General features: G+C 37.7%; 3 protein-coding genes across 3 annotated transcripts; 2 read left to right on the top strand and 1 right to left on the bottom strand.

Moving 5' to 3' along the window:
• Positions 1-1,695: 1,695 nt before the first annotated feature.
• LOC111382214 lies at positions 1,696-2,415 on the top strand. The gene is made up of 4 exons (XM_023006118.1): positions 1,696-1,795; positions 1,870-2,010; positions 2,098-2,220; positions 2,301-2,415. The coding sequence occupies exons 1-4, from the start codon at positions 1,767-1,769 to the stop codon at positions 2,326-2,328; spliced, it is 321 nt and encodes a 106-aa protein (XP_022861886.1). The 5' UTR covers positions 1,696-1,766; the 3' UTR covers positions 2,329-2,415.
• A 2,230-nt stretch (positions 2,416-4,645) lies between these two features.
• Positions 4,646-5,836, bottom strand: LOC111382206. Its single transcript, XM_023006111.1, has 3 exons — positions 5,348-5,836; positions 5,111-5,179; positions 4,646-5,002 (listed from the first exon to the last, which is right to left on the bottom strand). Exons 1-3 carry the CDS (start codon positions 5,834-5,836, stop codon positions 4,646-4,648), a joined length of 915 nt encoding a protein of 304 aa, XP_022861879.1.
• Positions 5,837-8,060: 2,224 nt separating this feature from the next.
• On the top strand, positions 8,061-11,580 carry LOC111382201 (mitochondrial arginine transporter BAC1). The gene is made up of 8 exons (XM_023006107.1): positions 8,061-8,482; positions 9,408-9,497; positions 9,881-9,982; positions 10,076-10,180; positions 10,255-10,353; positions 10,424-10,612; positions 10,752-10,850; positions 10,954-11,580. Exons 1-8 carry the CDS (start codon positions 8,384-8,386, stop codon positions 11,086-11,088), a joined length of 918 nt encoding a protein of 305 aa, XP_022861875.1. The 5' UTR covers positions 8,061-8,383; the 3' UTR covers positions 11,089-11,580.
• The last annotated feature ends 4,356 nt before the right edge of the window (positions 11,581-15,936 follow it).

The following is a 15,936-nucleotide window of genomic DNA, read 5'->3' as shown; positions in this document are numbered from 1 at the left end:
TAAAAGAAATATGAAATAAATTTGTAAATATGAAATAAGCATTATGCGTAAAGAATTAAAATTAGTATTTAAACATTCATTCAAATTAAAAAACTAAATTAAGTGTTAGAAAAATAATTAAAATATTAAAATAAACGATCAAAATAAGTGTTATTAAAATTATTAAAAGAAATATGAAATAAATTTGTAAATATGAAATAAGCATTATGCGTAAAGAATTAAAATTAGTATTTAAACATTCATTCAAATTAAAAAACTAAATTAAGTGTTAGAAAAATAATTAAAATATTAAAATAAACGATCAAAATAAGTGTTATTAAAATTATTAAAAGAAATATGAAATAAATTTGTAAATATGAAATAAGCATTATGCGTAAAGAATTAAAATTAGTATTTAAACATTCATTCAAATTAAAAAACTAAATTAAGTGTTAGAAAAATAATTAAAATATTAAAATAAACGATCAAAATAAGTGTTATTAAAATTATTAAAAGAAATATGAAATAAATTTGTAAATATGAAATAAGCATTATGCGTAAAGAATTAAAATTAGTATTTAAACATTCATTCAAATTAAAAAACTAAATTAAGTGTTAGAAAAATAATTAAAATATTAAAATAAACGATCAAAATAAGTGTTATTAAAATTATTAAAAGAAATATGAAATAAATTTGTAAATATGAAATAAGCATTATGCGTAAAGAATTAAAATTAGTATTTAAACATTCATTCAAATTAAAAAACTAAATTAAGTGTTAGAAAAATAATTAAAATATTAAAATAAACGATCAAAATAAGTGTTATTAAAATTATTAAAAGAAATATGAAATAAATTTGTAAATATGAAATAAGCATTATGCGTAAAGAATTAAAATTAGTATTTAAACATTCATTCAAATTAAAAAACTAAATTAAGTGTTAGAAAAATAATTAAAATATTAAAATAAACGATCAAATTAGCAAATTAAGTATATGGAAAATAGTAATTTACATTCATTTTGTTTATTCCGTTATCGGTTGGTTATTGCATCTAATAGCAGTGTGTTAGTATATTTTTTTAATATTTTTGTTTATCGAACGTTATTTGCATAGGGTCCTAATATTTGAAATTTTGCAGGATGGAATATCATTTGGACGACGCTGTCAGACAGATCCCTGGTAAAGTTACCTCGAATTGTAACTTTACCAGCTTCGCTTTGGTATTGGATTTGCTGGACGCCGATCACGCAGATATATTACGTCGATCATGCTTATGGCCATTGTATTCGTTGCGTGACGTACAGTGGTCTGGGCAGCTGTTGGATGCCCTATTATGTCGCTTGCTGAAGCCAGTTGACGGAGACGCCCTCCATTTTGATCTTGGGGGCACGGTAGCCACGTTCTCTATATTTGAGTTTGCTCTCGTCACTGGACTGCGATGTACGGATGATGCAGAGGCGAGGGCCTGTGTTCCGAGGAACAGGAGGCTGTTGAAGAAATATTTTCATGGACAGACGATGGTTACTCTAGCGCAGCTAGGAGATGCATTAAGGAGATGTGACCGGATGTCTGATAGGTTGAAGTTAGGATTGGTGCTTATCATCGAGAGCATACTCCGGTGTCATCACAAGAAGATATTGATTGACATTTTTCATTTGGAGGTTGTTGAAGATATTGATGCCTTCAACAACTACCCATGGGGTTGGAAATGTTTTCTTGATACATTACGCGTGTTTAGGAGGGGGTTTTCAATGCCAAAGGGGGATAAGCCCGAGCGCAAGTACGATGCATATGGACTGCCGTTGGCGCTGCAGGTATATGTTTAAGTTAATGAATTACCTACACTTTTTTTATTGAATTGTATAAATAATAATTGTAATTGTTTCAGATATGGGTGTACGAGACTGTCCCTATCTTGGCCAGTCGGTATGCGAGGAGAGGAGAGACATGCTATCCTCGGATGCATCACTGGCGAGCACAAGACAAGCCGCTTGCCAGATAGTTATCGGCTCTCCTCGACGATCCTGAGGTACGTATTATACAATTGCTATTTATATTGTACGTCCTTTTACAATCTGAATATATAATCATTAGCTGTGACATATGAAAATGACAGCTTGAAGTTCTCACTGAGTTGGCACCGTCGATCGAGGAGGAGAGTCAGTTTTATATTCGCGAATTGCCTCTTCGTACTGCGCATGACGATCAGATGCCTGAGTCCAGGATGGATCGAGATAGGGTATGTCGCTGTGCAGGATTTATTGAATATCGCTTCGATTTTGTAATTAAGTGCCTCACTTGTAATATTTATTTTTTCAGGAGGATCGTTCAGTATTACCTTCGTTGAAGATATCACCTCCATCGAGGAGAGCACGTCCAGCGAGGATGTCACCTCCGCTGAGAAGATCACGTCCAGCTACGCCAGAGGTTCAGATGCCTGGGTCCAGCGTTGATCGAGATAAAGTATGTTACTTAAAAATAATTCTTCGATTGTCGTTTTATTTTATTTGTTACGTTATTCATTTGTAATAGTTATTTTTCAGGAGGGCCGTCCAGTATCGCCTCCTGCACCTAGTCCCCGTGCTTCGACGATTGATTTGTTCGACCTCCTGAGGGAGATGAGAGGAGACATGGCAGAGTTCCGGGATAATGTCGTGACACTACGAGCTGAGTTCGGGGACATGGCACAGTTACGATATGATGTCGCGATGTTACGAGCTGGGTTAGGAGACCTACATGCTGAGGTTGTAGCGATACGGGGTGACATAGCAGGCCTGCGTGGGACGAGCGATTATCGAGATGGAGGAGGTAGCGGAGGGACAGGTCACTATCGGGACGGAGGGGGTGACAGAGGGACTGGTGGCTATCGAGACGGAGGGACTGGCGGTTATCGGGACGGAGGGGGTGACTGAGGGGTCGGTGGTTATTAGGGGGGAGGGGGTCAGATAGGGTATGTTGACTCATCGTGGCCATCAGTTGCTGCATTTGATTCATTTTTAAATGACACGATGGGGATGGAGGAGCAAGAGAGGATATCTGTGGTGGAGGGGGTGCCCGCGCAGGATATACCTGAGGACGTGGAGGGGGTACCCGAGGAGGAGAGGGTACCGGAGATGGAGGTGGAGGTGGTACCGGAGGTGGGGGTGCCCGTGCAGGGGATACCCGAGGACGTCGAGGGGGCATCGGAGGTGGAGGTGGTACCCGTACAGGGGATACCCGGGGATGCCGAGGGGGTACCGGAGGAGGATAGGGTACTGGAGGTGGAGGTGGTACCCGTGCACGGGATACCCGGGGATGTCGAGGGGGCACCGGAGGAGGAGAGGGTACCGAAGGTGGAGGTGGTACCCGAGAAGACGCCAGACTCGGCGGTCGTGGTCTTTGTGTCGGAGGAGGTGGTCCCGACAGCGGGCGAGGGGGTCGTCCCGATGGCTGAGGAGATGGAGATTCCCGAGGCGCATGAGGAGCGGGTGGTCGACAAGAGGCCAAGGGTGCCATAACAGTACTTTCTTTCTCCCTTTACCGCGGAGGCGAAGAGGAGAAGGTTCGTCGACGGGACGCACCCGAATTTATTCAGGGAGGTGGACCACGCCAAGTGGAAAGCCTTTGAGACAGAGTGGAGAGCACTGCAGCCTGGGTCAGTTTTGTATTTTATGTAATTACTATAGTACGCAGACATTGACACATGTATACTTCATATAACTAAAAATTCTATTCTTATTTTTTCAGGGCCAGCCGTACGATTGCTGAGAAGACGATCTCAAATGCTTACAAGTGGTTCCACGACATCACCACTTCGGGGGCTTGGCTCGCCGACGATGTAAGTGAAATGAAAATATTGTTATTTATTATGTACGTTCAAAATCAATTTTTTGAATGAAATTCATAGATTAACTCCTTTCTTTATTGGTGTTTCTTGATGTAGCACATCGACTTGAGCATGGATTTGCTACGGGATCGTGCTGAAAGACATTCAAAATCGTTCAACATTCCTGGCAGACTCATATTGAACACCGAGTTCATCCGTGCCGTTGACATTGAGTACCAGTTGTTCCAGGCTATGGGTAGCGAGTACACGGTGCCGGAAGCCATGGGATGGCTGTACGCATATGTACGTACCAGTATGTCTGAATCATCACTACATTGCAGTGGAAATCGTATTCGCCGACTCCACGATGTATGTGTACGACCCCGATCATTCATACCTGACACAAGGCCAGCTCGAGCAAAATCTAGAGTCACTGTCTGTGATCGTTCCCATGATGGCTAGACGAGTGCAATCAACTAGACATTGATACAAAATTGGAGAAATAAATTAGCATGTGATTTGTTTGAATTTAATGGGGATCCATAAATAATTGTACATGTTTTTACATTTATTTGAACAATGTACATTTCATTCATTTATTTGTAATTACGAAAAAATTGTAAAATGTTGATTGCGTATTAATATTTAAATATTTATTTTACAATGCAGCCTACCGTATGATGCAGTGTCTAGAAAAAATTTCGATTTCAAATAATTAACATAAATAATATGCATAACAAATGAATGTAATGAATGAAATGTTTGAAAAAAATACTAAATCTAATAATTCGCATAAATAATATGCATAAATAATTAACGTCAATGTTATAAATAATTACATTGCCAATAGTTATTAAAATTACACATCCGTTACATTGTCATGTAGAGGAATCTGATTTGTACAATATCTTCTAGTATGCCCTGTTGCACCGCACCTACCGCACTTACGAGGCTGTGGAAACTCTCCGGTAGATGGTATTCTAGACGTACGTGTACGTCCAGGAGTACGTGGTCCAACTGCTGGTGGCAACAAGTTATTCAGTGGGAGAATGTGGTCGGGCACTTCCCACTCGACTTCATTTGGTACAGGAAATATTGTTTCCGCATATGCTGCTCTCCAATAATCAGTCATGAAATATACACTGCATAAGGTGTGTGGTGGTAATCCTCTATGCATAGCCACTGCCACTGCATGTGTACATGGAAAACTCTCCAACTGAAACCGTCTACACGTGCACGTGTTATCATTCAAGTCCACAATGTATCCGAAATTACGTGCACATCTCACGGAGAAGCGAAATTGATCCAGTGGTTCTACATATACCTTTCTTGCCACATCTAGAGTCTTGAAGAGCTTATCTTCTTGAGCCGGGGTTAGCACACTTGCACAACTCTGTGATTCCTCACGTCGATCATGAAACCACTGTTGTAACTTGTCACGAATGTTCTCAATCATTGCAAGAATTGGTAACTCTCGATCTTTCTTGAATAAAGCGTTAAGCGACTCCGCATTATTCGACGTCATCATGTTGTATCAACGTCCTGGAAAATGTGATCGTGCCCAATGTTCAATTCCCATCTCTGTTAGATACTCCCATGCAGCATTCGATTTACTGTCTATTTCGACCATGAACTTATTAAACTCTTTAAAACTGTAAGCCTCTGCAGCTCTCCTAAACAACGCAACGACGCCATTGCCTCGATACCTGGTCTTCAAGTTTCCCTGTATATGGTACATACAATAACCATGATGTGCCTCGGGGAAGATTTCGGCGATACCATTTATTATTGACTGCTCTCGATCGGTTACGAATGTAAGATTTTCGACATCTCCAATTACTTCCCTCAACTTTGTGAAAAACCAACTCATTGCTACATCATTTTCTCCGTCGACTATGCCGAACGCAAGAGGGTAAATTTGGATGTTCGCATCTTGGCATGTTGCAATAATCAACTTGCCCCCGTATCTCGCCTTAAGGGTTGTACCATCGACTAAGATTAGGGGTCGCATTGCATTTCGAAATCCTTGAACACATTGTCCAAGGGCCATAAAGAAATATCTGAAGCGATTTTCGTCATCCTTCTCAATAAAAAATGCCGACCCAGTATTAATTCTTCCCATGTTATAGCAATACCTGGCTAATGTAAATAAAAATAATCATAATTTAGATAATATATTAAATATTAAATGAACAGAAAAATAAACAATTCAATTAAATAATTAATTACATATAAATAAACAATTGAAATTAAATAATTAAAATTTACAATAACAAAGAAATAAACACTTAAACAATGAAATACCTGGCTAATTTAGCATAACTCTCCTCAGCCGAACCCATCAAATCCTCCAATGCACATTCTTTAGCCTTCTGATAGCTCATGACCACCCCATACTCTCGTTGAACATCATTAATGATGTTCGAAGGTCTGTAGATCGTTCGTGGATCCTGGAACTTGTGCATTATTTCTCGACCAATGAACCATGATCGGGCCTGTCTATGATCATTTCGACGAATAACCACTTCGCAAGTATGTTCCCGTGCATACTTACGAACTACAAAGAACTCATTCGTGTCCATCTTAGTCGCTCGCAAACGCCAATGGCAACTGTCGTCAACGCAGATAATTGTATATAACAACTTGTTTGATTTCTTCACTTTAAACTCGAAGTTATGTTTTAAAGCAATCCGGTGCACAGCTTCTTGCAATTCTTTCTTTGATTCGAATAGTTGCTCGACATATACATCTTCATCATCGGGAACTATACGCGACCAATTAGAGGACCGTGTACTCGGTCCGGCCTGTGAGCTCCCACCCGACTCATGTCTCCTATGAGATAAAGCAATCAAATCCTCGTTTGTAAATGCATTTTCATTCTCGTTGTCTTCAACTATCGATGAAATTCTGTGCGTAACAGTGTGACCATGGTGAGTAGCAGTGGTCTTGGGAATAACCACATCATCTTCACGAACAATCTGAATTGTATCCCAAACATCATTTACATTACGATTCTCTTCATTTGAAACTTCGTGTTCACCCTCGTGGACATTCTTCCCCAATAAAGTTACGCAAATAGGAGTCGACTTCCGGCCTTGGTTCAATTTAATTAGATGTTTCATTTCCACTTCAGAAGTAACTTTCATAGGTGGAATTGAAATGGTTGAATGCTTATGAAACAAAAATCCCAATTCCATATCGTACTGAGAGGGATCGACGTTAAGCATGTTTTGTATATCACTGTACATTTCTACGAACGATGTACTCCTTGTTATAAAAATTGCTTTAACCCCATCTCCTTCACTCGTCCATTTCCATTCCCACTGAGCATTTTCATTCATTTGAAATTCACCAAAGTAACAAATTGGGACACATGCTGATGCCATATCTGCCACAAATTAAAAATAAGGAATTAATATATAATTTTTTAACTTGTTCATTTCATATTTAATTTAATTTAATACTTTAAATAATTCATTGATTATTTTAATTGTTTCAAAAATATTTATTTCAATTAGTATTTAAATATTCATTAATATTTATTCCAATAAACATATATTAATGAACAAATAAATTCTAAAATCTGAAAGGGGAAAAAAAAAGCCATATAACTGGGCCGGCTGGAAACATTTGACCCAGCTTTTTTCGTCCGTTTCATCTGAAATTTACGCTCAAATTTTTTATTTTTTCCCTTTTTCAACGAAATAATGTTTAAATATTTATTTTACAGACACCTATAAATTTTTCCTGTAAAATATATGCATACAGAGATGAATTTCTTTTGTTGTTTTTGCTATAAAAAAATTATAAATCTGTGTTTAAATACTGTAAAATTCATCTGCCTTTCTCAAAATAATTATTTACAGATTCAAACAGTAAATTTAACTAAAACAAAATTCAAAATACGTATTTACACTTACCAATTTTCAGTGGCGACTGTGAGTATTGTTTCTTTCTTGAACCTTTGATAATTTTGGGAGATTTCAATATTTTAGCAGATGGAAGGAAAAAAATTCTATTTTACTGTATTGGAGAAACTGATAAACAAAACTGATTTTGAAATTTACGTATGGAAGTAACAGAATTTATTTAAATTATTAAGGATATTATTGTCTTTTAAACAATTGATATACTTTTGTAATTATTAAAAATGAATAAGGGTAGAATTGTCTTTTTAATGACAATAGGTCAATATGTTGAATACAAAAAAAAATGATCAAAATGAAAAATTGGTTGTTTGACTAAGTCATTTTAAAAAGTACCCCCGCTGTCGGCAAGACCATGATGCCACAAGCCTATAACTCGTTTCTCTGATAGTCTGACTAGAGTGTGCTAGGGTTTTCTTAAGGAAAATGGTCTTTTGGATCCTGGATTCTTGAATCAATGTTTGTCTGAAAATGAATCCGATTATTAAATAGTCGATTATTGCGATTTAGTTCTATGGTTGAATTGATTCGTTCGACCTTCTTTTGTGTGTATATATACGTACACATAAACAAATCATGCATTTGATTGTAAAACCTTTTAATGTCATCACACGATTTTGAGATTTGAGAGAGAGAGCAAGAGGGAAATTATCATTAAATAGAGGGAAAAAATGAGCGGGAGTTTGAGTTCGGGTTACAAAGAGTATATGGCGGGTATGTTTGCGGGTGTTGCCACTGTCATCGTTGGTCACCCATTTGACACCGTGAAGGTCTCTCTCATACTTTTATCCTTTTTTACTATTCTTCTTTAGTGTATGTGTGTGTTCTGGTTTACTTTAATTTTGTATACATGTTTGGTTCAGGTTAAAAGCCAAATTAACTGGCCTTTTTTGGGTAGCATCAAGAGTGTTACTGCTGAAAAAGGCAGCTTTTCTTTGGCTATTACCAAAAGCCGAACAAGCTTGGCCATTCATTCTTGCATTAATTTGTGCTAGTTTTCAACTTGGGTGAAAAATGTGAAAAATAGTAACTTGTAAAGTGAAAGTACAGTGATACTAATTTTAGCAGAGTATCGATCAGCTGATGGGCTAAGCAAAATGTAGGAATTATTAGATGAGTCTTGATTATGTACTCAGTAGGCGAGGCTGGTAGAACATCCAAGTTTTCCTAAAAATACTAAGGGAAGCTCATATCACATCTTACATTTATGGGATCCATTCTCTGTAAGATTTCACATAATAAGGTGTCATCTTCTGAATACAGATTACAGATGACATTGCTGTCTCAATTTTTTGGCATGTTCCAATTACACTAGAAATGGTGGTAGGTGCTTTATCTTTTCATACTGACCTGTTTGGTTTGGGCACTTAGTAGTGCAGACAGCTATAGGTATCGTGTCTTGGTTCCTGGTAAGTAGTTAATCTTAAATGGAATATCCGAAGGATCCAATTACACTGAGTAGGGTGTAGCACAGCGATTCATCATACACTATGAATGGGATGTAGCACAGCTGTTAATCCCATTCCCTTGTTATTAAATTGCAAGCTCTTTAAATCCCAAGTTTCGTTTTGGCATCCAGCAATGGGTCATCATCTAAAATTCATTTCAAATGCATTCTTGCCTTTGTTGTTTAAAATATTGAGCTAACCAGATTATTTGCATCTCAAGTTTTTCCCTTTCTATGCATCTCGTCAGGTTAAGCTCCAAAAACACAACACAGAAGCAAATGGAGTGAGGTACAAAAATGGTTTTCATTGTACTGCGAGAATACTAAAGACTGAAGGAGTATGCCTCTTAACTTCTAGTGAGACTATAGTTAAAGTTATTATGTTATCTGCTTGAACTGTTGCAATCGGAGAAGTGGAGAGGAAGTTTTGTTTAATTTTTAGTCTTCGATAGCTGAAGTGTTGAGTTTGTTTGCCTGTGAAGTTTGCGCTCGTGCTTCTTCAGAACTATCTCTAGAATTCTAGTCTACGAGTTCAATGAAATCCTTTTTGACCATATGATATTGTGAAATAACTGAAAAATAGTTTCAGTATCCTTATTACATAGTTTACGAGTGAACCATAATACATATTCGATGTAGTTTATCCTTTGAGTAAAAATAGTTGATCATAGCTGCCTGCTTCACTTTTCTGCTGAAAACTGATTCATGGCTCTTTTGACAGGTGAAAGGGCTTTACCGCGGTGCAACACCTTCTTTCCTGGGAATGGCCTTTGAAAGCTCACTTGCCTTTGGAATTTACTCTCAGACAAAGCAGTTTCTGCAGGTTGCTTTCACAGTTACATCTTTTTAGGCCTATTCAGCTTTCCTTGTTCAAGGTTGTACTGTGTGCTAATTTGAATCCTCTTCTTCCTAGTAGGTAGGATCACATAGCAAACAGCCACAGTTTAGTGTAATATTTCCCTCTGGGGCTTTTGCCGGAGCCATTATTAGCTTTATACTATGCCCGTCAGAGTTGGTAAAGGTAAGTAAATCAGAAATCTTGTGTGGCTATCTTTGTGTATTTCAAATCATGCACGTGATAGTGAGATTCTCCAGTGTAGGATGCAAGTTCAAGGCGCTGACTCTTTGCTTCCAGGCTCCAGGAGATATGCTGGTCCTCTTGATTGTGCCCTGGAAACAGTAAAAAATGAAAGGGTGAGAAAATCCATGCTCAGTGGAAATTAGCCATTTGATGTCCCTCCAAGCTGATAGAATACCTCTTCAGCTTACAGGCTTATTTCGAGGAGGATTCACAACCTTCTTAAGAGAATCTATGGGAAATGCAGTCTTTTTCAGCACATACGAGCATGTACGCTATCACATGCACCGAAAATTAAGAGATTCTTCATCTGGTGTAACTGGTTTGGTGGACATGGGAATTGGGATTGTTAGTGGTGGCCTTGGCGGCATAGCAGTAAGTTTTGTTTTTTCATTTTTTTTTGTTATAGATATTATTTTGGATCTTGGAGACCGTGATTTCATCTTTCCAGATTGATACAATACTATTTCCCCCTTTCCTTCCTATTTTGATTTCTCACGCTTTGTGCATGTAGTGTTGGTCTGCTGTTCTGCCATTGGATGTGGCAAAAACCAAAATTCAAACTGCTCCTGACAGAAACCATACAAGAAATCCTTTTCGGATTTTAAAATCTGTATGCTACCTCTACCTTTCATATTGCTGAGTTTTGAATGAGCTTTTCTAGTTATTAAGTGATAATTCTTTTTGTTTTTTGTTTTTTGTTTTTTTTGGGATAGATTTACAGGAGGTCTGGACTTAAAGGATGCTATACAGGTCTTGGTCCCACTGTAGTTAGGGCATTTCCTGCTAATGCTGCTGCAATTGTCACATGGGAGATGGCTGTGAAAATGTTGGGAATCCGCCATGACTAAACCTATTTCTCTTGTCGTGGACCTAACTTTGCTAATGGTTCTTGGCTGGCAAATTGATGATTCCACTGGAACTGTACTGAATGATGCAATTAATTTGATTAGAAGGTGTCAGAAGATGAGACAAACAGAAGTCTAGTTGAAGTCCCTAGAGACATGGCTCATAGACGAACGCTATCAATTTTAAGGTAATGCTGGATTGTTTTCATTTTTGGATTGGCTAAGAATTGTTTAAGCATTTTAAGCAGGTTTCATATAGCTTATTCCCACGATTAATTGCCTGTCTTTGTGGGTATAGTCTTCATCGGAGGAGTCTATTTATATGTTGTCACTTAGTGAAAAAGGGTCAGCGCTATGGCCCCCGATCCAAAATTGACCATGGACATTTCATAGCCTAGTTAAATTTTAAGATACGTCCATTTTGTTCAAGCTTCATATTTTGCTAAAACTTAAACTGTATTGGTTATTTGATTATTTCTTTCTGTTGGGATTGAACTCGGTCTTGTTGGGTCCATTGCCACACACATGAAACTTCAATGTACATCGACTTGTTGGTATTCCGTTTGGTTCAATTGTCACCGAACCAGATTAAGTTGGACTATGTCCACTAGTTTATACTTTCTAAGGGTGTAGAAGTTGCGTTAATTTGGCTAGGAGGATAGAGGGATGCAAATTTCGAAGTAATTGATGGATTAGTTGACGTGTGAAATTAAATTTTCGGTCGAATTAGGGACTCATGCTCAATGTATTTATCATCACGCCAACATATAGCACGCCTAGCCATGCACTTTATTCCTATGGTTTAAATGGCCACTTTTGTAGACTTTTCACACACTACAAACCTTAAAGCTAAATTAAAGCACACACTTATTTTTTTACCAACTACTTTAGTAATTAACTGAAAATTTATAATTTCAAAAGCTGAATTAAAGCAACAAAAGCAAAAGCCAAAACATTAAACTTGATTAACTGTTGTATCAGAAGCAAACCTAACCAAACTCAAATTCTCTATAAAAAAGGTAAAAATTCATACATGGTTAAATACGTATATTGATCAAACACAAAAGAATAGGGAAATACAAAACAAGATTCAGGAAATCTGTATATTAAAGCAAAGTAAATTTCTGGAGTTTTGTCTTTTGAATTTACGAAGAGTCCTCAGATGGTCTGCATGCCGTGATGAAATTCACGGATATGGATTATAGCTTGGCAGATTATCATGCCATTGATTGGGTTGGAAGGACCAGTCTCACTGCTGGTGGAATTATCCCACACGTTGGAGGTTGTGGATGAGGAACTGGTGGTGGTGTTGATGAAGGTTTTCAGGCCGTGAACCCAGAGGTTTGGGTTAAACCAGGTTTGGCTGAAATGGGAGAAAATAATTAGGCACTTGGAATTCTTGAGGTTGAGCCTATCGTGCCTCTAGAAATGGAATATTTAGCGCACTGCCGCCACCAAATCCACTGTTGAATTGGGTGTCCCCACTCAAATTCTCAGCCGCTTGATTGATTCCCTGTGGATGGCTGGCACCCAAAGAAGATAAATTCCCCCCACCAAAACATATAGAATTCATTGGAGAAATCATGTTCACCGGTGAAATCCCAGAATTCTGGGATGGAATTCGTGGTGGTTGTAAGGGCTGAGTTCTTCCAGTCTCGCTGTCTGTGGAGGACGGTGAGGCTTTGCTCTGTTTTGCTCTTTCGGCTACCATCACCAACAGGGACATTCCTCAATGTCCCACCGCGAGTTCAATACCTTCTGCAAGACTTGCAGAAGTACCGGGTTGGGATAGGCTGTAGTTGTTTTAGTAACAGAACTTTGTGTTAGTTGCTTCACACCGTGGACGCTTCTGTGGTGGCAGTGGCTGATGGTGGCTGACTTGATGGTGTTGAGACTGAGACAGAACTCTCCAGCAGCTTAACCTGCCTTGCCACCACCGACTGCTGATCTGTCAATTTTCTCCTCCTGCTTGCTCCATATAGAATTACACTAGAAAAGGCAACTTCAGCTACAGGTTTTTTTGGTAGCTTCTTTTGCTGGTAAACTGTTGTGTAAATTTTCTCGATGGAGTTAGTTTTTGAAGTGTTTTTTTTCTTGGGATTTTGATAGAAATGAATCGGGCTTTAAGTCGTTATTAGTTAAATGGAGAGATTACTTCAACTTTTGGGATATGTATGTAATACATAATTTTTCTTTGCTGGGATAATGATAATCAGATACAAACTTGCAAAAATGATGCAAGAAATTTGATTTGTTATTTACCAAGCAAGAAAATCCAAGGGTTTTTCCTATAATCCGCAAAAGGTCAAACAAATTTAACTCCTTTTTCATTAGAAGGGAGGGGGACCAGCGGGTGGTGGTGAAGTATGGCGAGGAGGCGGCACTGGAGCGTGGTTGCTGTGTCTGCCTTTCAACGTTGCAGTTTCATCCCTCTTTAAAGGTTCTACACTATTGTTGATTTTATAGCCTAGTACATCGATATAACCTCCATTTCGTGGTACCTTCAAGAAGAATAATAATCTCGTTTCTTAATTCTGACCTGACTAAGTCTTAACGAATGTAATTTGTTTAAGTCCCATGATCTGGAGTGTCACTTAGACAAGTGGTGTTGGATATCATTATTTTAACATAAATTAATGAAAATCCTCGTATTGTATTCCATAAAAGCCTGTTATAATAGTAGGCGTATGGCAATAGTTAGGGTGACGCTAATTTCTGTTAGGAGTGTTGGAGGTTACAACTGCTCCACGGTTAGTTATTGCCGTGTGGACCATTTTCGTTCTACTGTTTCAGTTTAGTACTTACACAAACCTCAACAATATATGTTTTTTAGGTCATTGCCTTGAACGGGGCAAATAAATATTTTCCCAGAAACACCGGACATTTTTGTCACCTTTTACTCATGCATCAAACCTTAACGCATAGTTTATGTTTGGACGGACGCCAGGTACGTAAAACTAAATAATTAAAGGAATACGGTGCAAATGATCCTAATGTACGGCCTTGCTTATGGTTTGTAACGTTTCATTCGGTGATCATTGGTCCGATACTTGGAGCAAAACCAATTTCCAAGGTGTGATGGGCGTTGTGTACAGGATCTAAGTACATATTCAACGTGGCATGTTGATTCGTGATATCACCTTCATGTTCCTGAGCTGAAGAAAACAATCTGAACTAAGGCAATCTTTCTGGATATGCATATGACCTTATGGGGCAATCTTCTAAATAACCGGATTATTGATCCTATTTTCCACAATAGCCTTATCTATTGGAAATACTATTTTACCCTTTTATTATTTGCAAGATGTATCTTGTATCTTTGGGGACTTATTAATCAGGACTTATATCCATGTTTTTTAATCTTTCAAACACCTTTAAGTATTTTTTGTATCTTGATAATTTTTCAAAAATCCTAGGCTGATCTTCCTTAGTTATATATCATTGAACTAATCCTTCTGAGACTTCTTTTTGTATTTCTCTATGTTTAGTTATAATATCTTCTACCTTTCTTATTTCTCTACTAGTTTTTACAGAATCAAATCTTATATTATTCTTACAATAATGATCAATATCTTGATATATTTCTTCAATTTTTTCTTTTTCAACAGGAAATATATCTTCAAACTTTTCAGCTAATTTAAATAAAAACGAAATATCTTTCTCATCTAAGTATAATCTAAGATCATTAGAAGTAGATGTGGATGCTTGTGAATTGTTCATCAAAATAATCAAAGCAAAAGTATATAAAAACGAGTAAATAACTTATAGTAATCAAATACAAGTGAACAGGCTTTCCCTCCAGTATGTTCTTATAGATGCTTTGCATGTATTTAATCAATCTTCTGAATCAAGTAAAGATTTAAAATGTTTTTTGAAATCATTTGGGTCCACAACTGCTTCAGCAAAAGGCTTTTCAATTAAGGTTGCATTTCTCATTCTAGAGAACTAACCGTGTCACCACAGACGCTATTAGTGATGGCAATTTACCCCACCTCGCCCCGCCCCGCTCTGAATGGGGCAAAAAAACCCGCCTCGTGGTGGGGCGTGGGGCAGGGCGGGGCGAGGATGCCCCGCCTCGAACTCGCCCCGCTCCGTGAAGAAAAAGTAAAAAAAAAAAAATTAAAAATAATTTTATTTCTAAACAATTCATCTGTTAAAAACTCATTTTAAATTTGTATTTTATTATCTAATAATAACATAATTCGAAACTTTCAAAATGTAAAAAATAAAAATAAAAATAATTAAACGGGGCAGCGAACGGGGCAAAAAGTTGCCCTGTCCCGCCCCGTCTAAGGCAGGGCGGGCCGGGGTTTTTGCCAAACGGGGGGGTGCCCCGCCCCGAACCCGCCCCGTTGCCATCACTAGACGCTATCTCACAGTATCCAGATTTTCTGTTTTCACCTCTATCCAAACTCTTTTCAGAATCAAGTTCTTACTTGGAACGAAATTTTAAAAGATAACTCACACACAGGGTGCTACAATTTTGTTAGAAAACTGCATTTTTCCCCTAAACCATTCATCAAAGACGGGTACTTTGGCATGACTAACATCCATTTAAAATCAATGTTTTGAAAATCTTTTAAAATCTCTATCTGTACTGTCGAGGAATCATGAGAAACTTAACGAAATCCTTTCACGAAAGCTTTGTTGAACATAACAAACTTTACTTTGATATTCATAAACTGAAATAGTACATGATTACAATCTATATTTACATACCTTTGGTACTCGCCTTATGAAGTTTAGAATTCCATAAGTGATTACCTTATTACAAGTTTTGCTATCTTCAAGCTATTTAATATTTTTTCTGAATACAAGTGGTGTATACAGATTACAAAAATATATCTCTCA

Source organism: Olea europaea, unplaced genomic scaffold, assembly GCF_002742605.1.
Source record: "Olea europaea var. sylvestris unplaced genomic scaffold, O_europaea_v1 scaffold2447, whole genome shotgun sequence".
Classification (NCBI taxonomy): domain Eukaryota; kingdom Viridiplantae; phylum Streptophyta; class Magnoliopsida; order Lamiales; family Oleaceae; genus Olea; species Olea europaea.
The sequence above is the reverse complement of the archived record's forward strand: the minus strand, read 5'-3'. Positions and strand labels throughout refer to the sequence as shown.

Coding starts and splice junctions, on each gene's coding strand:
- LOC111382206 (XM_023006111.1), bottom strand. CDS start 5,836: ATGGCCCTTGGACAATGTGTTCAAGGATTTCGAAATGCAATGCGACCC. Junction 5,180..5,347: donor AGATGGGAATTGAACATTGG/GCACGATCACAT, acceptor GAGGAATCACAG/AGTTGTGCAAGTGTGCTAAC. Junction 5,003..5,110: donor CTCTAGATGTGGCAAGAAAG/GTATATGTAGAA, acceptor AGACGGTTTCAG/TTGGAGAGTTTTCCATGTAC.
- LOC111382214 (XM_023006118.1), top strand. CDS start 1,767: ATGCATATGGACTGCCGTTGGCGCTGCAG. Junction 1,796..1,869: donor GACTGCCGTTGGCGCTGCAG/GTATATGTTTAA, acceptor TAATTGTTTCAG/ATATGGGTGTACGAGACTGT. Junction 2,221..2,300: donor CCAGGATGGATCGAGATAGG/GTATGTCGCTGT, acceptor TTATTTTTTCAG/GAGGATCGTTCAGTATTACC.
- LOC111382201 (XM_023006107.1), top strand. CDS start 8,384: ATGAGCGGGAGTTTGAGTTCGGGTTACAAAGAGTATATGGCGGGTATG. Junction 9,498..9,880: donor GAATACTAAAGACTGAAGGA/GTATGCCTCTTA, acceptor CTCTTTTGACAG/GTGAAAGGGCTTTACCGCGG. Junction 10,354..10,423: donor AAACAGTAAAAAATGAAAGG/GTGAGAAAATCC, acceptor ATACCTCTTCAG/CTTACAGGCTTATTTCGAGG.